The 26,677-nt window shown below is 36.8% G+C and overlaps 2 protein-coding genes and 1 pseudogene across 2 annotated transcripts; all 3 read right to left on the bottom strand.

Annotated features, from left to right (window-relative positions):
- Positions 1-262: 262 nt before the first annotated feature.
- Positions 263-796, bottom strand: LOC125494738 (uncharacterized). Its single transcript, XM_048638501.1, has one exon. The coding sequence runs from the start codon at positions 794-796 to the stop codon at positions 263-265; it is 534 nt and encodes a 177-aa protein (XP_048494458.1).
- Positions 797-7,290: 6,494 nt separating this feature from the next.
- On the bottom strand, positions 7,291-8,118 carry LOC104906265 (uncharacterized). Its single transcript, XM_010695001.2, has 2 exons — positions 7,867-8,118; positions 7,291-7,818 (listed from the first exon to the last, which is right to left on the bottom strand). The coding sequence occupies exons 1-2, from the start codon at positions 8,116-8,118 to the stop codon at positions 7,291-7,293; spliced, it is 780 nt and encodes a 259-aa protein (XP_010693303.2).
- Positions 8,119-8,402: 284 nt separating this feature from the next.
- LOC130590463 (uncharacterized) lies at positions 8,403-26,161 on the bottom strand (annotated as a pseudogene).
- Positions 26,162-26,677: the final 516 nt, after the last annotated feature.

The raw sequence follows: 26,677 nt of genomic DNA, 5'->3' as shown, positions 1-26,677 counted from the left end.
GTTGTCTTCCACTCATCACCTTCTCTAATCCTCATTTGATGGTATCAACTTCGAAGATCAATGTTAGAAAATATTGAGGCTCTATTTAACTCGTCCAACATGTCCTTCAATCAAGGCCTAGGGAACCTATACTTGAGTGTGATGTTGTTCACTGCTTTCTATCAATGTACATCCTCCATGGACCGCCTTTCTTAGGGACTAGCAAAGCTGGCACATGAAATGAACTTCTACTCTCCCTTACATACCCCTTGACAATTAAGTCCTATATTTTGCATTCCAACTCCCTTGATGCCACTGGATCACACCTATAAGCAAGCTTATTTGGTAATGGGGTGCCAGGTACAAGATCTATGGCATGCTCTATGCCTCTCAAGAGTGGTAGTCCTTGTGGTAGCTCTTTTGGAAAGACATCCTCAAATTCCTTCATCAAGGATTCTAGCTTCTCATTTCTTGCAGTCTTGACACTTGTAGCTACATGTCTTACAATAAAAGCATAAGCATAACCTTCTTCCTCCACCTCTTGTTCGAACTCTCTTGATGAAAGGAAGTAACTTGGTGTCTTAGGGGTTTGTTTTGGCGCCACTAAATGTGGAGCTAAAGCGTGTAAGCATACCCTTTTGGAACTAACCAACATAGGATACACATTAGATTCCCCTTTATATATGACATTCCTATCAAACTGCCATGCTCTTCCAAGCAAGAGATGACATGCACTCATAGGTAACACATCACACCATAATTCATCCTTGTAACCCCCTATAGAAAATGCAATCAAGGCTTGTTTCTTGACTCTCATGCCAGTACTATCATCCAACCAACTAAGTAACTATGGTATAGGGTGTATCCTTGTAGCTAAATTTAGCTTTGACACTACTTTAGCTGCAATAACATTATTGCAAGAGCCACTATTTATTACCACATTGCACATATGTTCACCTACCTTGCATCTGGTGTGGAAAAGATTTTCCCTTTACTCCATGCTAGGTGTGTGGTCGACATGTAGGGTGTGTCTTATGACACCAACCAGCCTCGAATCATCCTCTGCAAAAGCATCATCCTCTTTTTCCTCTCCTAGGTTTTGCTCTTCCTCAAGGACGAACTCATACACATCCTCTTCTTCTTGCAAAGCTAGGTATTGTCTCATAGTGAGTGCTCTTTTGTTAGGACAATTTCTTGCTATGTTCCCCCTTTCTTGACACTTGAGACATTTCCTCATTTCCTCAAACTTCTCCTTTGGAACGAGGACTTTAGGTTTCTCAACCCTCGTGTCTTCCTTAGGTTGGGTGGTGTTCTTGGGTACTTCATACAACTTAAAGTAGGAAGGTATAGCTTTGGCCTTTAGATCAGTATCAAACTTAGGAGTGTAAGAACTTTTAGGTCTTTCTTCCTTCTCATGTTCTTCAAACCTCCTATCCAACGTTGGCAATACGGCAGTTCAAACATTGATTGTATCTTGAAATCTTCATGGATTCTTTCTCCTCTAAATCGCACACAAGCCATAGCTTGTCGAATTCCATGGTGAACTCATGTACACTAAGCGTATCTTGGCTCAAAGTAGTGAGCTTTAGATATTGCTTTTGCTCATAATCACTAGGCAAGAACTTTTCTTTAAGATTTTCTTTCATTTTTTCCCAACTATAAAGCTTTTCTTTGCCTTTCTTGGCTCGTTTTTCCTTCAAACTCTGAAGCCAAATACCAGCATATCTGGTTAACCTTATGGAGGCAAACATGTATCTATCTTGTCATCAAATCCTCTATCATCACATACCTTCTCAAGTTGGCAAATCCACTCCAATAAGTCTTTTGGACTACCATCTCCTGTGTAAGCATCCAACTTTAAGCCATGATCATCATTTTAGGTGTTCTTGGAAGATCTTTCTTCACATTCCTCTCCTTCTTCATCTGAATTGGCGCTTATGAAGGTGGCACTATTCGGATCAAGCTTCTTTTGTATGATTGTTTGAATAGCATTCATTCTTGTTTCCAACATATTCATGTTACTACCAATCCCATTGATAGTAGTAGTGTTTTCATTAAGTTAATTTTGGGAATCATATTGCAATTTTGTAAGATCTTATATAGCTTTGGTGAGCTTGTCCATTTCAGACTCCATGGCTATGTGATCTCCTACCGTACCATTGCCTTGTCTTTCTTGACCTTAAAAATTAAATCTTGGACGTAAAAGATTTAATCTTGGACGTGAAAAACACTCCTAACCCTTGTTACTACTTGCTTGCAACATAATTTTTGTAGTAAAAGATCAAGTCTTTAATGTGTAGTAACACTTGAACGCTATTTCCAACCCTCGGATCTTTGGCAAAACAAAGAGAATCCTTCCTATCCTTTCCTCCTTGGAAAACTGATACCACTTGAAATGATTACTAAACCAAGAAGCTTAATAATCAAGTATGAATTTTGATACATAAAGACTTAGATAACAGGAACATTCGAAATTACAAAGAACAAAGGATAGAACAATTGTATCAAACCGGTTCGAATGAACGAAAAACCACCACTTCCACAATCCAATGTACCACCACTATAACAACGAGCTTCTATTTTAAGTCTACTTTGAGTTTTAGTCACTAATTCAATGTTTAGATGATCAAAATTACAAAATATCTTCACAATTTGAAAGCCATTTGTAGAAGGAAAAAGCTTTTCCCAAAACTGAGGAAAAGAAGGCTGCTGGGATGTGTAACAGCTACAGTTCAGCATCCTTCACCATGAAGCTCTCATTTCTCATTTGTTGTTGCTTCCAAGCCCATGTGGAGATCACGTGGCCTTACTATATATCCTTTAGTTAACCTTTAAGCATGAGGAGGCCTTGAATTTTCATAAATAAGCTTCGTTTAAGGCCTACAAAAATTGGATTACGTAGAAACAAAAACATCTTTACCCTAATCAAGATTAGCTTAACGAATTACCCTAATTAAGCTAATTAATAACCAACTAAGCTTGATTAACAATACCTAATGATGATTAAGGGTATCATTAGCATTACTTAACCTTGGTTAAAGGGAGATTAAGAAAGGATTAGCCTAATCAAAGTGCTTAAGAAGTGCTTTAGGAAAAATAGTGCTTGTTAAGCTTAAGAACTAAACATAGCTTCTTTCACCATTTGCCCTTGATTGTATTGTTAAACTAGAAGACCTTGGTTCATAGTAGATGCTCCTGCATCATTCTCTCCAGGTCCAAAAAGGTCTTCTTGTATTTCAGATTCATCTACAATATAGGGAGCTAGATCACCAACATCGAATGTTGCAGATATGTTTCCCATTTCATCTGGGAATTCTATCTTGTAGGCGTTGTTGTTGATCTTCTCTAGTACTTTGAAAGGACCGTCACTTCTAGGCATTAGCTTGTTCTTTCTTATGGCTGGAAAACGTTCCTTTCTCAAATATAGCCATACCAAATCACTAGGCTTGTACAAAACTTATTTTATATGCTTGTTTGCTCGAACCTTGTATGCTTCATTCACCTTCTCAATTCTGGTTCGAATTTGTTGATGAAGCTTCTTCATCTTCTTAGCCTTTTCTTCAACTTCTTTAGTCTTTTGCACTTCAACATGAATAGGAAGTAAATCAATAGGACGTAAAGGATTAATCCCATAATATACCTCGAATGGTGAACGCCCAGTAGCATAAGTAGGAGATATGTTGTAAGCAAACTATGCATGAGCTAGCTTCAAATCCCAATATGTTTGTGACTTGTTTACTAGTGTCCTTAACATTGTAGTTAATGTCCTGTTGGTCACCTTTGTTTGGCCATCAGTTTGAGGATTTGCAGTAGTACTAAACAACAACTTAGTACCTAATAGCTTCCACAATGTCTTCCAGAAATAGCTAAGAAACTTGACATCTTTATCAGATACAATAGACTTTGGCACTCCATGAAGTCTAATGATCTCTTTAAAGAACAAATCAGCTACATGAACTGCATCATATGTTTTATTGCAAGCAATAAAGTGACCCATCGTTGAAAATATGTCTACCACTACCATAACTACATCTTTCCAGCGTTGAGTTCTAGGTAGAGCCACTATGAAATCCATGCTCACATCTTCTCATGGTTGAACTGGAACAGGAAGACGTGTATAGAGTCCTTGATGAAAGGAGCTTTTTGCCTTATGACAAATAGAACATCGAGCTACAACTGAATGAACATCTCCTACAATTTTCGGCCAATAGAAATGTTCCTGCAATACATCAACCGTTTTATTACTGCCAAAGTGTCCTGCTAAGCCTCCTCCACGAACCTCCTTGATGAGTAAATTCCTTAGTGAACACCGAGGGATTCATAGCTTGTTATTTCGAAAAAGAAAGGCATCTTGAACTGTATAAGTGATATGATTACTAAACCAAATAGCTTAATAATCAAGTATGAATAAGAATCCTTAAGAAATTAACTCCAAGAATTCGAACAACTCAATGATATTAGTCAAACAAAGGGGATATTTCTTGTTCCAAGATCACTCTTGAAACTTGAATACAAGAATCTAAACACTCTTTAAAATCACTCCTAAAATTAATATGTTTAGCACTAAAAACTTAACACTCCTGAAAAGTCTTTAATGGTTTGATTAGTTAAGCTCACAAACAAAACATTAATCAAGAGTACGTTTAAAACACAAAAAAAATCTATGTATTATTAATGAAATAAACGCCCCTTATATAGGGTGCATGTTCGACTAAAGATAAGCATAAACCTAGGATAAGAAATAAACTAACAACAAGATAAGAACTAAGCTAATCCTATCCTATAATCACACGCCTAAGATAACATGTACATCACATGTTTATCCTATATAACTATAAAATCTATCTACTAGATATATATATAGATGATAACATAGCAATCCTAACATAACTAAGATTCCATGTAGCAAGTAAGAAGTAATCCTAACAGAACAAGGACTCCTCTTTACTCCATTCCAACGCCACCTTCCATGGTCCATGTCACCATACATGCCAAGACTTGATTCTTTCCCTTGAGTTCAAACCCTAGAGTGTCCATGATCAAGTCAATAGGCTCATGTATAACAAGTGTCTTTACATCCATATCATTCTCCCCCTCCACAAAAGAATTTACCCTCAAATTTAGAGTAAGGAGATAAATCACCCACATTGAAAGTAGCACTCACATTTTCAAACACATCTGGCAGGTCTATCTTGTAAGCACTAGCTCCAATGACTCCAATTACCTCAAATGGACCATCTGCTCGAGGCGTGAGCTTGTTCTTCCTTTTGCTAGGGAACCTTTCCTTGCTCAAATGTATCCACACAAGATCACCAACTTCGAATCTATGTTGTTTGCGCCCTTTGTTAGCCCTTGTCTTGTATTGGATGTTCATCTTCTCAATCCTAGCCTTTGCTCACAAGTCTTATTAAATGCTTCCAACCTCTTCTTTGCTTTCGTATGTATATCATGCTTAAGTAAAGAGTTTACACCATACACTACCTCGAATGGAGAATGAGATGTAGTAGATGGATGTGTCCTATTATAAGCAAACTCTGCATGAGCTAGCTTGATGTCCCAATCTTTTTGTGTCTTACTTACCAAGCCTCTTAATAAAGACCCCAAAGTTTGATTGGTGACCATGCGCCACAACCACCTCCAAAAGTGACTTAGGAATTTAAAATCCCTATCACATACAATGCTTCTTGGTATACCATCTAGTCGAATAATCTCTCTAAATTATAAGTGAGCTACATGTGTTGCATCATCAGTCTTAAGCATAGGAACAAAGTGAGCCATCTTAGAGAAACGATCCACAACTACCACTATGGCATCCTTCTCTCTTTGAGTGTGAGGTAATTAACCTTACTATGAAATCCATGCTAATACTATCCCAAGGTTGGTTAGGCACTCGTAAAGGTGCATAGAGACCCTTATGAAAGGTACTCTTAGCCTCTAACAAGTAGCATAATTTGTAACCCCCAAGTGAACATCTTTGATCATGTGTGGCAAATAGAAATTCTCTTGAAGAGTATCAAGAGTCTTTTGCACTCCAAAATGACCAGCCACACCTCCACTATGGACCTCCCTTACTAGTATAACGCCATACTTAGGCACACACAACTTGTTTTCTTTAAATAGGAAACCCTTATGAACCACATATAGACCCTCTAGATGAGCTAGTTTCTCTCTGAAATCAACATCTTCTTTATACAATTCCTACAAATGCTCGGACCCTAACACTTGTGCATCCACAATTGTCAATAAGTAGGCACGTCTACATAATGCATTTGCCACCATGTTTGCGTTACCTTCCTTGTACTTTGAAGAAAATGTGAAAGATTGACGAAACTCCACCCACTTAGCATGCCTATGATTGAGCTTTTGTTGTCCATGGAAATACTTTAAGCTTCATGATCAGAATGAAGTATGAAAGGTTATGGTATCAAATAGTGTAACCAATGATCCAAGACATGTATAATAGCATAGAATTCTCGATCATAGTTAGAGTAATTGAGGTTAGCACCACTCAATTTCTCACTAAAATATGAAATTGGACGCTTCTCTTGTAAGAGAACAATACCAATCCCTACATCACTTGCATCACACTCCACCTCACCCAACTTGTGGAAATCTGAAAGTGCTAAAACACGAGCATAACATAGCTTACCTTTGACATCGTCGAAGGCTTGCAGTGCCGAGGAAGTCTAAGTAAACTCTCATTTATTCAATAGCTCTGTGATAGGTGCCATGATAGATCGAAGAGAAGTTTCTAATAAACTTCCTATAAAATGAGGCTAGTCCACGAAAGCTTCTACACTTAGAGACATTCTTGGGTGCTAGCCAAGAAGAAATAGCCTTCACCTTCTCATGATCAATATGAACTCCTTCTTGTGACACAATATACCCCAAAAACGCCACTCTAGGTACCAGAAACTCACATTTCTCCATCTTACCATAGAGTTGTTGCTCTCTAAGCTTCATGAATAAGCTAGGAAAGTGCAACTAATGATCCTCCACATTTTTGGCTATAGATAAGTATATCATTTAAGTAAACAACCACAAACTTGTTAAGGAAAGAATGAAGTACCTCATTCATCAACCTCATAAAGGAACTTGGCGCATTGTATAAGCCAAATTGCATCACCATCCACTCATACAATCCTTGCTTGGTCTTGAATGTTGTCTTCCACTCATCACCTTCTCTAATCCTCATTTAGTGGTAGCCACTTCGAATATCAATCTTAGAAAAGATTGATGCACCATGTAACTAATCCAACATATCCACAAATCTAGGCATAGGAAACCTATACTTGTCTGGAATGTTGTTCACTACTCTACTATCGATGCACATCCTCCATGTACATCCTTCCTAGGAACTAGTAAAGCTGGCACAACACATGGACTTATGCTCTCCCTTACATAGCCCTTCTCAATTAGGTGCTCAATTTGGCGTTGCAATTCCCTAGATGCCACTGGATCACATCTATAAGCAGGTTTGTTAGGAAAAGGGGCGCCAGGTACAAGATCAATAGCATGTTTTACGCCTCTCACGGGTGGTAGTCCTTGTGGTAATTCCTCAGGAAAGACATCTTCAAACTCCTTCATCAAGGCTTCGAGCTTCTCATTGCTAGAAGTCTTGACACTTGTGGCAACATGTCTTATAACCAAGGCATAAGCACAACCTTTTTCCTCCACTTCTTGTTCCAACTCTCTTGAAGATAGAAAGTAACTTGGTGTCTTAGGTGTTTGTTTTGGCGCCACTGAATGAGGAGCTAATGGATGCAATCGTACCCTCTTAGAACCAACCAACACAGAATAGACATTAGAGTCCCCCTCATGGATGACCTTTCTATCAAACTGCTATGGTTTTACAAGCCAAAAATGGCATGCACTCATAGGCAATACATCTCCCCATAATTCATCCTTATAACCCCCTATAGAGAATGCAATTAGAGCTTCTTTCTTCACCCTCATGCTAGTGTTATAATCTATCCAACTCAACTTGTATGGCTTAGGGTGTACCCTTTTGGCTAAGCGTAGCTTCGACATAACTTCAGATGCAATAACATTAGCGCAAGAACCACTATCTATTATCACATTACATGTATAGTCACCTACCTTCCATCTAGTGTGGAAAAGATTCTCCCTTTTCTCCATGTAGGTGTATGGTCGACATGTAAGGTGCTCCTTATGACCCCTACTAGCCTTGCATTATCCTCAGCAAAAGCATCATCCTCCTCTTCTTCCCCTAAGTGTCTCTCTTCTTTCGAGATGAATTCATAGACATTCCCCTCTTCTTGTAAAGCTAGGTATTGTCTCATGGTGAGGGTTCTTTTGTTAGGACAATTGCTTGCTATGTGTCCCCTTCCTCGACACATGAAGCACTTTCACATCTCTTCAAATTTCTCCTTAGGCACGACCACCTTAGGCTTCTCAACTATTCAATCTTCTTTAGGTAGGGTGAGGTTCTTAGGTCCTTCATACCACTTTGAATAGGAAGTTGCAGCCTTGGCCTTAGCATTAGAGCCATACTTAGGCATGTAAGAACTCTTAAGCCTCTCTTCCTTCTCATGTTCTTCGATCTTTTTTGCCAACTTAGTCACATCCTCGAAGGAGTGATAAGTGGATGCTTCCACTTTCTTGGCAATGTGGTGGTTCAAGCCTTTGATGTATCTTGTAATCTTCCACTGTTCTTTCTTTTCTATGTCACATATAAGCCCTAGTTTTTGTCGAATTATGGTGTATTCATGTACACTAAGCGTGTCTTGGCTTATAGTAGAGAGACTTATGAAATGTTTTTGTTCATAATCACTAAGCAAGAACTTCTCTTTAAGTTTTTATTTAAACTTTGCCCAACAACATAGCTTTTTCTTTACCTTTCTTGGCATGTTGTGCCTTCAAGCTTTCAGCCAAATTCCAGCATATTTCATGAGTCTTATGGAGGCAATCTTGAATCCTTTCTTATCATCAAAGCCCCTATAGTCACACACCTTCTCTAGTTGTCGAATGCACTCCAACAAGTCTTCCGGATTGCTATCTACAGTGTAGTCATCCAACTTTAAGCCACAATCATCATTATATATGTTCTTGGATGATCTTTCTTCACGTTCATCCTCCTCTTCCTCTGAATTGGCGCCTATGAAGCTTACACTATCCGGATCAAGCTTCTTTTGTATATTGTTGCAAGGGCATACATGCGTGTCTCCAACTTATTCATTTTACGACTAATCCCATTGATTGTAGTAGTATTCTCATTGAGTCGGATTTGTGACTCAATTTGCGACTTTGCTAGTGCTTGCATAGCTTTGGTAAGTTTATCTATCTCGGACTCCATGGTTAAGTGTTCTTTTACGGTTGTTACACCTTCTTGATCTTAAAGAATGGATTTCGAAAGTGAAAGTTGAAATCTTGTACATGAAAGATTGATTCTTCGATGTAAGAACAACTCTTAACCCTTGTTATTACTAACTTATGGCGTAAAGATTGAATCTTGATAGCACAAGATTAAGTCTTGAACTAGTTGTAATCTTCAAATCTTAGCAATCTTCAAACCTTATTGATGCCCTCGGATCTTGGTTGATCAAAGCGAATCCTTTATATCCTCTCCGCCCTGGAAAAGTGATACCACTTGATATGATTACTAATACAAATAGCTTAATAATCAAGTATAAATACGAATCTTGAACAACTTAACTCCAAGAATTCGAACAGCTCAATGATATTTGTCGAACAAAGGGGATTTTTCTTGATCCAAGATCACTCCTGAAACTTGAATACAAGAATCTAAACACTTCTTAAAATCACTCCTGAAATTCAGATGTTTAGCACTAAAAACTTAGCACTCCTGAAAAGTCTTTAATAGTTTGATTAGTTAAGCTCACAAGTAAAACAATATTCACGAGTATGTTTAAAACAAAAAAAAAATTATGTATTATTAATGAAACAAACGCCCCTTATATAGAGTACATGTTCAACTAAAGATAAGCATAAAACTAGGATAAGAATTAAACTAACCATAAGATAAGAACTAAGCTAATCCTATCCTATAATCACACATCTAAGATAACATGTACATCACATGTTTATCCTATATAACTATAAAATCTATCTACTAGATATATATATAAATGATAACATAGAAATCGTAACAGAACCAGGATTTCATGTAGCAAGTAAGAAGTTTTTGTATAATTAGAGTAACACTTGAATTATAATAGAAAAGACAATAGGAAACACTCAAACACTTGTATCCACAAGCTCGATGAATGGCTCTCTTTTGAGCTATTTCGATAAGTCACACCACTAAGCAACTTAAAAGCTCCTAAAAAAACAAACTAAGTTGCCAAGGTTAGTCAAGCATAGGCACTAATACTCGAATTCCAATCTAAGAACACAAAGTAATTAGCAAAAGGATAAATACTCGGTTTTTTTAAGTCATAAAAGTCATATTTTCATTTCATCTGACTATTTATAGACTATAACAACTTAAGTTTTTCGGCTTTTTCTAAAACAAAATAATTAAGAAATTTAACAACTTTACTATCCACTATTACATGTTCGAATCATGGCTTAAGCCAAGGTAGATGTGACCAACAAAAAAAGCAACCAACTAGGGCATAACGGCTAGTTGCCAACGTGCATGGGAAGTAACACCTTCTCTTACTATGGTTGCGGCTTACTCTTTTCTTGAATGTGTATTTGTTGCTTCTGTTCATGTACTTCAAGCATCACTTGGACTCCACTCTTGCACGCCTTTGATATTAGGAAAGTTGTTGCAGTTTAGACTTGTGATCAAGGAGCTTAACAAACTCCTATTTTCCAACCATAATCACATTGCATATGCTTCGTCCTTGGACGTATTTTCTTAGCTTAATTTAACTTGTTTCATTACATCTTAAGCTAGGAATTTGTCATGCTTACAATGACTCTGTGTTAAAATCAATACAACCTGAAACAACTAACATGAAATACATGTAGGGACGAAATAACTTAAAGGAAAAACAAGACACTCCTATGGATTTAAGGACTCTAACTTTCTAACTTATACGAGGAAAAACAACAACAATGAAAAAGAACAACAATGAAAATAATATAACTTAATGAATAAAACTAAAGACTCCCTTAGTAGAAGCATATAACTCATCAAGTTTAATAAGGAAAATACAATCACCCACAAAAAAAAAAAAAACAAAACCCCCACCCAAATCTCTCTCACTCACCGAGCCTTCTCTCGCACGTCGGTGCTGCCGCCTTGGCCTAGTCCTTCGTTGTGTCGGCGTCGCACCGCCTTGCCTCGCCGCTGAATTCTGCTCGCTGGAGGGCGCGTCTACCTGCGTTCTCTTTCCTTTGTTCGTGACTAGAGTTGTGTCATTGTTGATGTCGATTTCTCCCTCCCCTGCTCCTGTCTTTTTGTGCGCTGATGGTGGTGTGCACTTTCTCTGTCCTTCGTCGTGGTGTTGTTGCCGCCACCGTCGTTTCCGTCCAGTGTGGCAAAGAGGTGGTGTTTGTCACACCTCAATTTCTTGTTGTTTACATTCCCAAGGTACTAACCCTTGTATCTCTATTTTGAATTGAGTTTTACATTATTAGGGTTTAAAATTTTGATTAGTATATTAATTAAGATATTATGGTTGATCAACTTATGTTGTGATGGTGATATTGTGCTAGTTGAGCATATGAATGTGGAATTATGCAGATTGTTGATGTGGTATTGATGTGGGGGTATGTATTGTTGTTATGGTTATTTTAGTGGTAGCGGTTGTGGTTTTTATTGTGGTTGTTGGTGTTGGTGGTGAAGGTGGTGATGCACTCTTTTTGTTATTAAGGATGTGTTGTTGTTGGTGATGGGTTGTTATGGTAGTTGTTGTTTGGGTGGTGGTTAGTGTTGCTATGATTATGGTTGATGATGTTAAATAGTGTTGCTTGTGAATTGATATTTCAACTTGATTTGTATTTGTGTTGTTTGATTGAGTAAATATGGTATTTTGGTTGTGATGAACTCAAATTGGAATAGTTCCGTCAATTTACTAATAAACATAGTGGATGTGCTGTTGGTTATGGTAAAGAATTATGATTGGAACTTCTTAAGTTAGTTCAATAAAACATACTAGTTTCATTTGATTAATGGGAAGCCTTATTCTAGTTATATTGAATAGTAAGTTATACAATTGGATAATGTTCTTAATTAGAAATTGTCATTTAGATTATTGAACTGGTTTATACTAAGAAAGTGAATTGAACTAATTCTTGAAATGAGTTTTATTGAGTGATGGTTATTGATATCCATTAACATAATTGCGGTGAAATGATGGGATTGGGTTATGGAGTTGAAACGTGATGATTTATACATAGAAGACTATTATTAGGGAATGGGACGGATAATTTAGTTGTCTGTTGATCACAGAATTTTAATTAAACTTACTAAGATTTCTTAGTTAGGTTGAATATGTTGTATCACTACTTGATGTGAAGGAATTGATATTGAGACAACTTTAAGATTATGGACTTTAGGTATGGGATTGTAATTAGTTCTTTATGTGACTGAATCAGAAATGTTAATATAGTAATGTAGGAGATTGTAATAAGGATGTTAGTTCCATTAGTTTATTTATAACTCTGATTAGTGGGGAATGATTCTTGGGTATTATGGTTGTTGTTATTGTGATAATGATTTACTTGTAACTAGAATGGTTTTCTACTATTGGTTTCGTAAAGCACAAAGAAGGTATCATTTCGATGAAAGCTTACACTAAGATGTACTAATGGATTAAAAGGATTAGCTTCTAAAATGGAAGAGTATCGGTTGGAATTGTTCAATAGTGTTTGAAAATAATTATTTGAGTAGACTTTAACAGTAAATGAATTTAATTAGTTTACTCACATGAAGTTAGAAAGAGAATCAACTAGTTCTTAGTAATTATATAAAGAGCAAGGAAGTTAGTTTACCTGACTATGGGTTAGATTAGTGAATACATGTTTAATAATGTATTTTTAGTTGGATAACTATAAATGGGATAATATAATAAAGTGGACTATTTGACTAGTGTTCACTAAGGTAAATTAGTGTGTGAGTTTAACTACATAAATAAATGTAAGTTGTGAATTACTTTAAAGAACTTCCTCTCACATTGTTGTTTATTTAAGGAGAGATATATATATATATTATGATTTTATGATTTAATTTTCAGATTAACTATTTATATTTTGGATGCAATAGTATGTTTTCGATTGAGTATACTCTTTGGCTCATTTTTTACAATGGTCGTTGAGTATTTCTACTCATTTATATCAATATATCATTTTATTTCCTCTTCAATCATTACGTTTATAAGTTTTACTATTATTATCATTGTATATATGCCGATAAATTAAAGAATGTTACTATAAGATATGTGAAATAGAAGTGTTACACTATAAAACTAGTTGATAAGAAGTGTTGTCAAATATCTAATAGAGTGTTACATATGCTAATTTAAAAGGATACATAATATTGAACAAAGTGTTACTATAAATCAAGAGATGAAATAGAAAATGCTACTATGGACGAAAAAGTGTTACATAAAATATTATTAGTAACAGTGTAAAAATGCTACATTAGATTAAAAAAAGTGTTACGTTAGAGAATTTTGAGTGACACTTGAGAAAGTGAAACATTAGCATTAGAAAGTGTTACCTTAGATAATAGATAGCACGGGCAGATTTTTCATTACAAAAATGTTACATATGACCTAAAGCAACACTTTTAGACCTTTAAGTAACACTTTTGTGGTGATACTTTAGGCCAATTATGCACTAGTGCAAGAAAGGGTTTCAAGGTTTGGTTCATCAACCTCATAAATGTACTTGGTGCATTTGACAAAACAAATGGCATCACTAGCCACTCATACAAGCCTTCCTTTGTCTTAAAGGCAGTTTTCCACTTATCCCCTTCATGGATTCGAATTTGGTGATAGCCACTCCTTAGGTCTATCTTTGAGAATACCTCCAAACCATGTAAATCATGTAAAAGATCATTTAACCTAGGAATAGGAAAATGATACTTTATAGTAATCTTGGTGATGGCTCTACTATCAACACACATGCGCTACTCACCATTCTTCTTAGGCACGATTGGTAGGGTTGGTTTTTCAGCTAAACCACTCAATATGAATTCCCGAAATGTTTCGTATTCATTGTAGGATGCTTTGATGAGAGTGCTTAAGGACATAGGCTTCTTGGTTTGGTTGCGAAGATGTTCCTTTTATCTCGGATACAAGGGGGTTAGTACAATCTTCTTTTGATTCTTCACAAAGACATAGGTATTCTTATAGAGATCATGAAACACCTTCCTATCAAACATCCACAATCTCCCTAATAGGACATGACACGCATCCATGGGAATCATATCACACACAACTCTACATTATACTCCTTTCCTATGGTGAAAGCCAACAACATACATGAGGAAACATGTATTCCTTTGCCTTGGTTTAGCCACTCATTCACCTAGGGGTTAGGGTGAGGGGTAGTGTTTAGGTTCAGCTTAGTTACCAAGGTTTGGGAAGCTACATTAGTACAACTGCCTCCATTAATGATCAATGACCAAACTTTGCCGCCTATAGTACATCTTATACGAAAGATGGCCTCCCGTTGCAATTGATCTTCATTAGTAGCTGGACCACTAAGAGTTCTCTCCTTACCACTAGACATTCACCTTCATTTGCCCCACATAGCACCCTTCTTCCTCCTCCTCTTCATATCCCTCCTCCACTGACTCGTACTCCGCGAGGGGGACAACCTTTTTATTAAGACACTCAGAAGCAATGTGCCCTAGTCCTTGACACCTATAACACCTTTGAGGGGTGGCTGGGGTATTTGGTTTGGTTTCATTCTTTTGGGGTGGTTTAGAAGTGTAGGATGTGTTTGGTTTAGAAAGGGTTGTGTTTGGCTTAGTGTATGGGCTGGTTTTAGTAAAGGGACAAGAAGACTCCCACTTACCCTTTGATTTAGTTTTGTTTTGGCGTTCCACCTTGTGAGCTAACAGAACTACCTCCTCTAAAGTTGAGTATGAGTGAAACTCAACCACATTTGCAATAGAAGGGTCCAAGCCTCCTAAGAAATGCACTAATGTTTGAGGCTCATCCTCCATTACATCACATTTCATGATGTAAGCCTTGAACTCTCTCGCATACTCTTGAACCATTTTAGTTCCGTGATTAAGGTGATGGAACTTTGAGAAATTCTCTTACACATAGTATGTTATTTGGCAATAATTTCTGTTTGAGAGGTTTCTTCATCTTCTCCCAACTCCTTACTTTCTCCTTTCCCAATCATTCTCTCTTGGCACACACACTCGCCCACCAAGTTGAGGCATACTTCCTCAATTTCAATGCTACAAGTTTCACTCTCTTGTCCGCCGGGACTTACTTGTAATCAAATACTCTTTCAATGGTTCTAATCCATTCAATAAATTTAGCAGGATCAAGTTTCCATCTGATGCATATTGATTAAGATAACAAGAGCATTCGAATTGACAAAGAACAAAGATATGAAACATGTATCAAACCGGTTCAAACTAGTTGAACAACCACGACTTTCCACAACCAAATTACCACCAATCAAAGGCCAAACTATAACAATGAGCTTCTAGTTTGATTCTACTTTGTGATTCAATCACTAAATCAACATTTAGATGAAGGCATTAGCAAAGGTTTGATAAAAGGTCTAAATTGACCGAGAGAAACACTTAGCACACAGCTTAGTATTTTGGGCATAAAAGTTTCACTTTCAATTCAATTGATCTAATTCCAAAAGGAGTACAAAGTTAACATATATGTTTACAACATGTCCAAATATCAGCTCATTTGGACGACTATGTCTATGCCAACTAGGATAATAAACTAAGTGAAACAAATATTACAACTGTTACAGCACAGCTCCTACAAAATAGCTTAGCTACCCTATTGGAAGTTGGAAATCAGAAAAACTACCAATGTAATATTAAAATACATTTCTTAAACTAAATATCCCCAAAAGCTTGAGCCATTTGCAGAAGAAATCATTGATGCCCAAAAGCTTCAAAGTGAAGGTTGCTGGGACGCTGGAGCTGGGCAGCTTGGCTTTCCTTGGCATGAAGCACTCTCCTTTCATTTGTTATGGCTACTTTAGCCCATGTGAACTTCATATGGTATTCTACACTCCCCTAAGTCTTCAATAAGCTGGAGGTGGCTTGAAAATGGCAGCAAAAACATCTTCCTAAGCTTGTTTAATTTCGGATGACATAGAAGATAAGCTAGCTTAGCTTTAAAACATGATTAGCTTAACTTAAACATGTAATTAGGCTAGTTAATCACTTACTAAACTTGATTACCAATACATAATGATGATTAAGGTATCATTAGTACTAATTAATCTTGCTTAAGAGAGATTAACAAAGATTAACCTAATTAAGATGCTTAAGTAGAGTTTTAGGACAAACCGAGCTAGTTAAGCTTAGAAATTGATTCCTTCACCATTTCTCCTTGATCATGTAAAGAGAAGACCTTGGTTGTTAAGCTAGATGCTCCTGCATCATTCTCCTCAGGTTCGAAAAGGTCTTCTTGTAATTCAAATTCATCTGCAATATATGGAGCTAAATCACCAACATTGAATGTTGCATAGATGTTTCCCATTTCATCTGGCAATTCTATCTTATATGCATTGTTGTTGATCTTCTCTAGCACTTTGAAAGGCCATCACTTCGTGGCATTAGCTTGTTCTTCCTCCTTGTAGGAAATCTTTCCTTCCTTAGATGTAACCACACTAGATCACCTGGCTTGTAAAGAACTTCCTTCCTTGCTTGTTTGCTCGAACCTTGTATGCTTCATTCACCTTCTCTATTCTGGTTCGAATTTGCTGATGAAGTTGCTTCATTTCTTTGCTTTCACTTCAGCTCTTCTTGCTACTATGTGCTTCAATAGGAAAGGAAGTAAATCAATAGGACTTAAAGGATTAATCCCATAATTTACCTCAAATGGTGAATGTTTAGTAGCATAAGTTGGTGATCTATTGTAAGCAAACTCAGCATGAGCTAGCTTTAGATCCCAATCCCTTTGAGACTTGTTCACAAGTGTCCTTAGCAGCATAGTTAATGTCCTGTTGGTCACCTCAGTCTGGCCATCAGTTTGAGGATGAGCAGTAGTACTAAACAGCAACTTAGTACCTAAAAGCTTCCACAATGTCTTCCAGAAATAGCTAAGAAACTTTACATCTTTATCAGAAACAATAGACTTAGGACTCCATGAAGTCTAATTATTTCTTTAAAGAACAAATCAACAACATGAATAGCATCATCAGTTTTATTACAAGGAATGAAATGAGCCATTTTAGAGAATCTATCTACACCACCATGATTGCATCTTTTTGCCTTTGAGGTCTAGGTAGAGCAACAATGAAATCCATGCTCACATCTTCCCATGGTTGAACTGGAACAGGTAGGGGCGTGTAAAGTCCTTGATGAAAGGAACTTTTAGCCTTTTGACATATAGAACATCGAGCTAGAATGCATGAACATCTCCTGCAAGTTTCGGCCAATAGAAGTGTTCCTGCAATACATCAACAGTTTTGTTAATGCCAAAGTGTCCTGCTAGTCCTCCTCCATGAACCTCCTTGATTAGCAAATCCCTTAATGACATTTAGGGAACAAGCTTGTTGTTTCGAAAAAGAAAGCCATCTTGCAATGAATAAGCTCCATGAGATCCTTCTTTGCATGCTTCTAACAATAAAGAGAAATCTGGATCATCATAATACAATCTTTAAGATGCTAAAGCCAAGTACACGAGCCTCCATTAAAGAAAGCATAGAATGCCTCCTTGATAAAGCATCTGCAACAATGTTAGAAACTCCAGTTTTATATTTTGAAACAAAATCAAAGGACTGAAGGAATTCCACCCATTTTGCATGTCTTGGACTGAGCTTATGTTGTCCATTTATGTACTTCAAAGCTTGATGGTCTGAAGTAACACAAATGAGCTGGTCTGAGATAATGAGTCCAATGAGTCAAGGCACGAACAATAGCATAGAACTCCTTATCATAAGTGCTGTAGTTGAGTCTAGATTGATTGACTTCTCACTGAAATAGGCTATGGGACGCCCTCCTTGTTGAAAACAGCTCCAATGCCCACGCCATTGCATCACACTCCACTTCAAACACTTTCTTGAAATCAGGTAAGGCTAGAACAGGAGCCTTACTAAGCATTTCTTCAATTGATCAAATGCTTCTTGTGCTGCAGGAGTCCAAATAAAGGACCCTTTCTTGATACATCAGTCAATGGCGCCAATATGGTGCTAAAGTTCTTGATAAATCTCCTGTAAAAAGAAGCTAAACCATGGAAACTTCGAACCTCAGTGATAGATTTAGGAACTGGCCATGACTTGATTGCTTCCACCTTAGATTCATCCATAGAAATGCCATTAGATGACACTATGAATCCAAGAAATGTCACACTTGAAGTAAAGAACTCACACTTCTCCATCTTTGCATACAGCTTCTTTTCCCTTAGTTTAAGGAAAACCTTCTTGAGATGCACTAGATGTTCCTGTTCACTTTGACTATACACAAGAATATCATCAAAATAAACAACAACAAGATACCAATGAAGGGCCTGAGTACCTCGTGCATAAGTCTCATGAAAGTACTAGGAGCATTTGTCAAACCAAATGGCATCACACGCCACTCATACAAACCACTCTTAGTTTTAAAAGCTGTTTTCCATTCATCACCCTCTTTGATTCTAATCTGATGATAACCACTTCTCAAATCAATCTTCGAAAATATAGTGGAACCATGTAACTCATCAAGCAAATCATCAAGTCTAGGTATTGGATACCTATACTTAACTGTTATGTTGTTAATAGCTCTGCAATCTACACACATCCTCATAGAACCATCCTTCTTTGGAACCAAAATGACAGGCACAGCACATGGACTAAGACTTTCTTGCACAAATCCTTTAGCTAACAATTCACTAACTTGTTTTTGCAACTCCTTAGCTTCTTCAGGATTACATCTATAAGCTGGTTTATTAGGTAAAGGGCGCCAGGATCAAGTCAATTTGGTGTTCAATTCCTCTACTAGGGGGTAAACCACATGGAAGATCAATAGGAAAAACATCACCAAACTCCTTCACTAAAGGCTAACCATTTCGTGCACTTCATTAAGGTTTCATCATTTTCATCCAATAACAACAACAAATACATAACCTTCCCCTTTTCTACAGCTTTATCAAGTTGAGGTTTAGAAGATTAAGGTTTTTTTGTTTTGTGTTTTAGGTGAGTGTTGTTTTTGGTTTAGAAGATTCGGCCATGGCTACTAGGACTAAGTACAATTTTCTTCTTTTATGCATGAAAGTGTAAGTATTAGTCCTACCATTATGCAAGGTTTCTTTATCAGATTGCCAAGGTCTACCTAAGAGTACATGACATGCATCCATAGGTAATACATCACATAAAACTTCATTCTTATAAGAATCACCAAAAGAAAAGCTAATTAAAGCTTGTTTTGTTACCTCCACACAATTGCCATCATTAAGCCAATGAAGCTTATATGGTTTTGGATGTGAGAAAGTAGCATGATTGAGCTTGTCCACCATAGAAGATGAGGCGACATTGGTGCAGCTCCCTCCATCAATGATCATCGAACATATCTTCCCTCCAATCAAGCATTTGTTTGAAAGATTTGATCCCTTTGAGATGGAACAATTCAGCTTCTTTGGCATGAAGAACTCTTCTTAAAACAAGGCTTAAATGATCACCTTGAGTCACCTCTCCAACCTCCAAATTCTTCATTTCGGCCTCCTCTTCGACTCCTCTTCTTGTTTCCTTCATGTTCAAGTGATTCTTCAATGTTTTTAATGTCAATTAAAGTCATTACTCTTTTTTGGCATTGAGCTTGATAATGACCATAACCATGACACTTAAAGCACTTCACATCAGATTTTTTTGAGGTTTCATTCCACTACTTTCTTCCCTTTATCAACACTTCAACCACCACTTTAGGTGTAAGGAGATGTGTATGGTGTTTTAACATTGAAACTCCCTTAGAATAGGTAGTTCCTCTTCACAAAAGGTTTCTTCTTCTTCTCCTTAAGTGTTTTTCAACTTTAAAGCTAACTTAAAGAGTTCATCTAAGGTAGAATAAGTTGAACTCCACCTTCCTCCTAATGTCTTTTTAACCTCCTAGAAACTGACATGTTTGCTCCTCTCTTGAACATCAATTCATCATACAATTTTCATCAAATCATGATGTAATGTTCACTCCCTTATGTCTTGAGACAATTCAGCAATTGGTTATATAAATCAAGAGTTAAGTGAAGGTAAAAACTTCTCTATTTTTCTTAAGTTTTATCCAACTCTTGATTTTAGGCTTTGTTTCTAGTTCAGCTAAAACAACATTCTCCCACCAAAGGGATGCATACCCCTTTAGCTTAGCTACACAACTTTAAACTTTAGCATCATCATACTCCTTAAGTTCAAAGATCTATCACACCTTGAAACCCACTCCAAATAAACATCTGGATTAAGGTTTCCATCAAACTCAGGAACTTCTAACTTAATGTCTCTAAAATCATCAACTTTTCGTGGCTTTCTCCTAGTCCTTGAAGACTCAGAGACAACCTCCTCATCACTATCATAAGCTACACCTTCATCCTCCACATTTTCTCTCCTTAATGGTCCTCTAAACCCCTCTCTCACAACTGTCATCAAATTAGCCATTTGCTCACTCAAAGTGGCTATTTGATTCTCCACTCCTACCAACCTAGCTTCACTCATGTTCATACCCCTTCTAAACTGATTTTCTTCACCTCCACTCATGATTGATTCAACCTCAATGAAAGTTAGGCTAGAAAGAAAGAAAAGAAGTGTGTTTGGGCTAGAATAGGTTCGGTTTTGGGGGGGGATTGTGTTTAGCTTTCAGGAGTGTGTTTAATGTGTTTATGGGATGAATTTGAATGCTCTTAATCAACCTACAGCTCTGATACCAAATGATGCATATTGATTAAGATAACAAGAGCATTTGAATTGACAAAGAACAAAGATAAGAAACATGTATCAAACCGGTTCAAACTAGTTGAACAACCACCACTTTCCACAACCAAATTACCACCAATCAAAGGCCAAACTATAACAATGAGCTTCTAGTTTGAGTCTACTTTGTGATTCAATCACTAAATCAACGTTTAGATGAAGCAATTAGCAAAGGTTTGATAAAAGGTCTAAACTGACCGAGAGAAACACTTAGCACACAGCTTAGTATTTTGGGCATAAAAGTTTCACTTTCAATTCAATTGATCTAATTCCAAAAGGAGTACAAAGTTAACATATATTTTTACAACATATCCAAAAATCAGCTCATTTGGACGACTATTTCTATGCCAACTAGGACAATAAACTAAGTGAAACAAATATTACAACTATTAAAGCACAACTCCTACAAAATAGCTTAGCTACCCTATTGGAAGTTGGAAATCAGAAAAACTACCAATGGAATATTAAAATAAATTTCTTAAACTAAATATCCCCAAAAGCTTGAGCCATTTGCAGAAGAAATCATTGATGCCCAAAAGCTTCAAAGTGAAGGCTGCTGGGACGCTGGAGCTGGGCAGCTTGGCTTTCCTTGGCATGAAGCACTCTCCTTTCATTTGTTATGGCTACTTTAGCCCATGTGAACTTCACATGGTCTTCTACACTCCCCTAAGTCTTCAATAAGCTGGAGGTGGCTTGAAAATGGCAGCAAAAACATCTTCCTAAGCTTGTTTAATTTCGGATGACATAGAAGATAAGCTAGCTTAGCTTTAAAACATTATTAGCTTAACTTAAACATGTAATTAGGCTAGTTAATCACTTACTAAACTTGATTACCAATACATAATGATGATTAAGGTATCATTAGTACTAATTAATCTTGCTCAAGAAGAGATTAACAAAAGATTAACCTAATTAAGATGCTTAAGTAGAGTTTTAGGACAAATCGAGCTAGTTAAGCTTAGAAATTGTACTTCCTTCACCATATTCTCCTTATGATCATGTAAAAGAAGACCTTGGTTGTTTAAGCTAGATGCTCCTGCATCACCATCATAATCAGGTATATCAACCTTAATTGTAGGATTCTATAAGTACTATAAGCGGAATTTCATGAATCTGATTCATAAGCACATAAAACAGGATCACATGCATATACTATCAAGAATCACATATAAGTTTAAATTTACCTTTGTAGCGCGAATTCCACAAAGTTTGAATAACCCGGATAAAGAACCTCAAATGTGATTCCTCTACTTGGTCCACCAACCCAGATCGACACTCCACCAATGCTAGTTAGAAGGAAGAAAACTTCTTCAAGTTTATGGAGTATAGTACGTGACTTTTGAGAGAATAGGAGAGAGAAGAATTATAAGAAATATCTAATATATGTTATTTACTGCCTAACCCAATATATAATATCTTTTAGGTTAGCAATAACCCCTCTCCTTTTACCTTTTGGGCGGCCACCCCTAGGGCCCTTATAGGATCTAGGCTTCTTTTGTTGATTCAAGTATAATGTGTGACCTTATAGGATCCATTATTTTGGGCTTCGGGTTTATAATTTACTAACCCGAAGTTCTATAGCTTTCTCTAGCAAGATGTATAGACGACCCAATAGAACGAATTTATTATCTCCATAATACGATCCATTATATAATTAGTAATTGCATTTAAGTCGAGGACATAAATCCTTCATTAATATCATTAGAAGGTCGATGGTTAGGCCTTCTAGGACGCAAGGTTATGTCACTTGCATCATCCGAATTATCACATCATTATCGTTCCTGATTGAGTTTCACTAAGAGCTACCTTACTTGGTCTTGTAACAAGGCCAATATTACATCACTTTATCTCCTTTCTTCTTCTAAGATCCTCATTATCTCACGCCAATTGGCAGTGGGATTCATTTCATCTCCCATGGTTAAAACTAGTTCAATCGGGATGTTTTGTGTTTGCGGTTTATGGTGTTTGTTTGGGACGAAGGTTGGGAATGTGTTTGGGTCTAAGGGTGATTGAAATGGTTAGTATTTAAGCTTAGCTCTAATACCAAGATGTTGTATAATTAGAGTAACACTCGAATTACACAAGAAGAAACAATAGGAAACACTCGAACACTTGAATTCACAAGCTCGAATGAATGGCTCTCTTTTGAGCTACTTAGATAAGTCACACCACTAAGCAAATTAAAAGCTCATAAGAACACAAACTAACTTGCCAAGGTTTTTCAAGCATAGGCACTAATACTCGAACTTCAATCCAAGAGCACAAAGTAATTAGCAAAAGGATAAACACTCAGTTTTGTTAACTCATAAAAGTCATGTTTTCATTTCATCCGACTATTTATATACTATTAAAACTTAAGTTTTTATGATTTTTGTAAACAAAATAATTAAGGAAATTAATAACTTAACTATCCACTATTACATGTTCGAATCATGGCTTAAGACAAGGTAGAAGTGACCAACGAAACAAGCAACCAACTAGGTCACAACGGCTAGTTGCCAGCGTGCATGGGAAGTAACAACTTCTCCTATTATGGTGGCGCCTTACTCCCTTCTTGAACGTGTGTTTGTTGCTGCTGTTCACGTACTTCAAGCATCACTTAACTCCACTCTTGCACGCCTTGATAGAAGGAAAGTTGTTGCAGTTTAGACGTGTGATCAAGGAGCTTAACAAACTCCTATGTTCTAGCCATAATCACGTTGCATATGCTCCTTCCTTGGACGTCCTTTCTTAGCTTCATTTAACTTGTTTCATTACATCTTAATCCAGGAATTCGTCATGCTTAAAAGGAAACTTTGATTAAATCAATACAACTCGAAACAACTAACATGAAATACATGTAGGGACGAAATAACTCAAAGGAAAAACAAGACAGTCTTATGGATTTAAGGACTCTAACTTTCTAACTTATTCGAGGAAAAAGAACAACAATGAAAAAGAACAACAATGAAAATGATCTAACTTAATGATTCAAATCATAGACTCCCTTAGTAGAAGCATCTAACTCATCAAGTTTAATAAGGAAGATACAATCACCCACCAAATGGATGAGTTTCGAATATTTGACAACCATCAATGGTGGAGCAGCCTCAACACCATCTACAACAGAAGTAATCCTAACTGAACTAGGACTCCTCTTTACTGCATTCCCATGCCACCTTCCATGGTCCATGTCACCACACATGCCAAGACTTGATTCTTTCCCTTGAATTCAAACCCTAGAGTGTCCATGATCAAGTCGATATGCTCATGTATAACAAGTGCCTTTGCATCCATATCAATAAGCTCCGAGATTCATCCTTGCATGCTTCTATTAATATTGAGAAATCTTGATCTTCATAATATAAATCTTTAAGATGACTAAAGCCAAGAACACGAGCATATGCAACAATGTTAGAAACTTTAGTTTTATATTTTGAAACAAGATAAAAGGACTGAAGAAATTCCACCCATTTTGCATGTCTAGGACTGAGCTTGTGTTGGCCATTAATGTACTATAAGGCTTGATAATCTGAGTGAAGCACGAGGTAAGCTGGTCTGAGATAATGAGTTCAATGAGTCAAAGCATGAACAATAGCATCGAACTCCTTATCATAAATGTTGTAGTTGAGTCTGGACTGATTTAATTTCTCACTGAAGTATGCTATGGGACGCCCATCTTATTGTAAAACAGCTCCAATTCCCACACCATTAGCATCACATTCAACCTCCAACTTCTTCTTGAAATAAGGTCAGACTAGAACAAGAGCCTTACTAAGCATACTCTTCAATTGCTCAAATGCTTCTTGTGCTGCTGGAGTTCAAATAAAAAGACCCTTTTTTGGATGCATTCAGTCAATGGCGCCAAGATGGTACTAAAGTTCTTGATAAATCTCCTGTAAAAAGAAGCTAAACCATGGTAACTTCGAACCTCTGTAATAGTTTTAGGAACTAGACAACACTTGATTGCTTCCACCTTGGATTCATCCATAGAAATGCCATTAGAAGATACTATGAATCCAAGAAATGTCACACTATAAGTGAAGAATTCACACTTCTCCATCATTGCATACATCTTCTTTTCTATTAGCTTAAGGAAACCTTCTTTAGATGCAGTAGATGTTCCTGTTCACTTTGACTATCAACAAGAATATCATCAAAATAAACAACAAATATACCAATGAAGGGCCTTAGTACCTCGTGCATAAGTCTCATGAAAGTACTAGGAGCATTTGTCAGCCCAAATAACATCACACACCATTCATACAAACCACTCTTAGTTTTAAAAGTTGTTTTCCATTCATCACCTTCCTTAATTCGAATTTGATGGTAGCCACTTCTTAAGTCTATCTTCGAAAATATAGTGGAACCATGTAATTCATCCTACAAATCATCAAGTCTAGGTATAGGATACATATACTTAACGGTAATATTATTGATGGCCATGCAATCTACACACATACGCATAGAACCATCCTTCTTTAGAATGAAAATAGCAGGCACATCACATAGACTAAGAGTCTCTTGTACGAACCCTTTAGCTAACAATTCACTAACTTGGCATTGTAACTCTTTAGCTTCTGCAGGATTACATCTATAAGCTGGCTTGCTAGGTAATGGTGCTCCAGGAATCAAGTCAATTTGATATTCAATACATCTACTAGGGGCTAAACCAAATGGAAGGTCTTTAGGAATAATATCACCAAACTCCCTCACTAATGGCCTAACCATTTCTTGTATTTCAATAGGATTAACATCAATTTCATCTAACAACAACAAATATATAACCTTCCCATTTCCACAACTTTATCTAATTGACATTTCGAAAGGATAAGGTTTCTTTGTTTTGTGTTTTAGATTGTGTTGTTTTTGGTTTAGGTGTATTCAAACATGGCTTACTAGGACTAAGCACAATTTTCTTTCGATTATGCATGAAAGTGTAAGTATTATCCCTACCATTATGCACAGTTTCTTTATCAGATGGCCATGGTCTTCCTAACAATATATGAGATGCATCCATAGGCAAAACATCAGAAAGAAATTCATCCTTATACGAATCACCAAAATAAAAGCTAATTAAAGCTTGTTTTGTTACCTCCATATAATTGCCATCATTATGCCAATGAAGCTTATATGGTTTAGGATTTTTGAAGGTAGGATGATTGAGCTTTTCCACCATGGTTGATGATCCCACATTAGCGCAGCTCCCAGCATCAATAATCATCGAGCAAATCTTCCCTCCAACCAAGCACTTTGTTTGGAAAATTTATTCCCTTTGAGATGGAATCAATTCAGCCTCCTTAGCATGAAGAAATATTCTTAGAACAAGGCCTAAGTGATCACCTTGAGTTACTTCTCCCACCTCAACTTCTTCTTCAATTTCGATCTCCTTCTTGGATTCATCTTCAAGTTTTCTTGAAATCCAAGTGCTTCATCATTGTTTTTAATATCAATTAGAGTCATTACCCTTTTGTTTGGGCATTGAGCTTGATAATGACCATAACTATGACACTTAAAACACTTCACATCAGATTTCTTAAAGGACTCTTTGGCCACTTTCTTCTCTTTATCAATGGCCTTCGAAGTATACCCCTTTGGAGTGTAAGGAGGTGCATAAGATGGCTTCACATTCGAACTTCCCTTGTTGTAAGAAGTTCCCTTAACAAACGTCTTCTTCTCCTTCTCCTTTTGATGT

The sequence above is a fragment of the Beta vulgaris genome, chromosome 2, assembly GCF_026745355.1.
Source record: "Beta vulgaris subsp. vulgaris cultivar EL10 chromosome 2, EL10.2, whole genome shotgun sequence".
In the NCBI taxonomy this organism is placed as follows: Eukaryota; Viridiplantae; Streptophyta; class Magnoliopsida; order Caryophyllales; family Amaranthaceae; genus Beta; species Beta vulgaris.
Note: the sequence above shows the minus strand (reverse complement) of the source record. Positions and strands in the feature narration are given on the sequence as shown.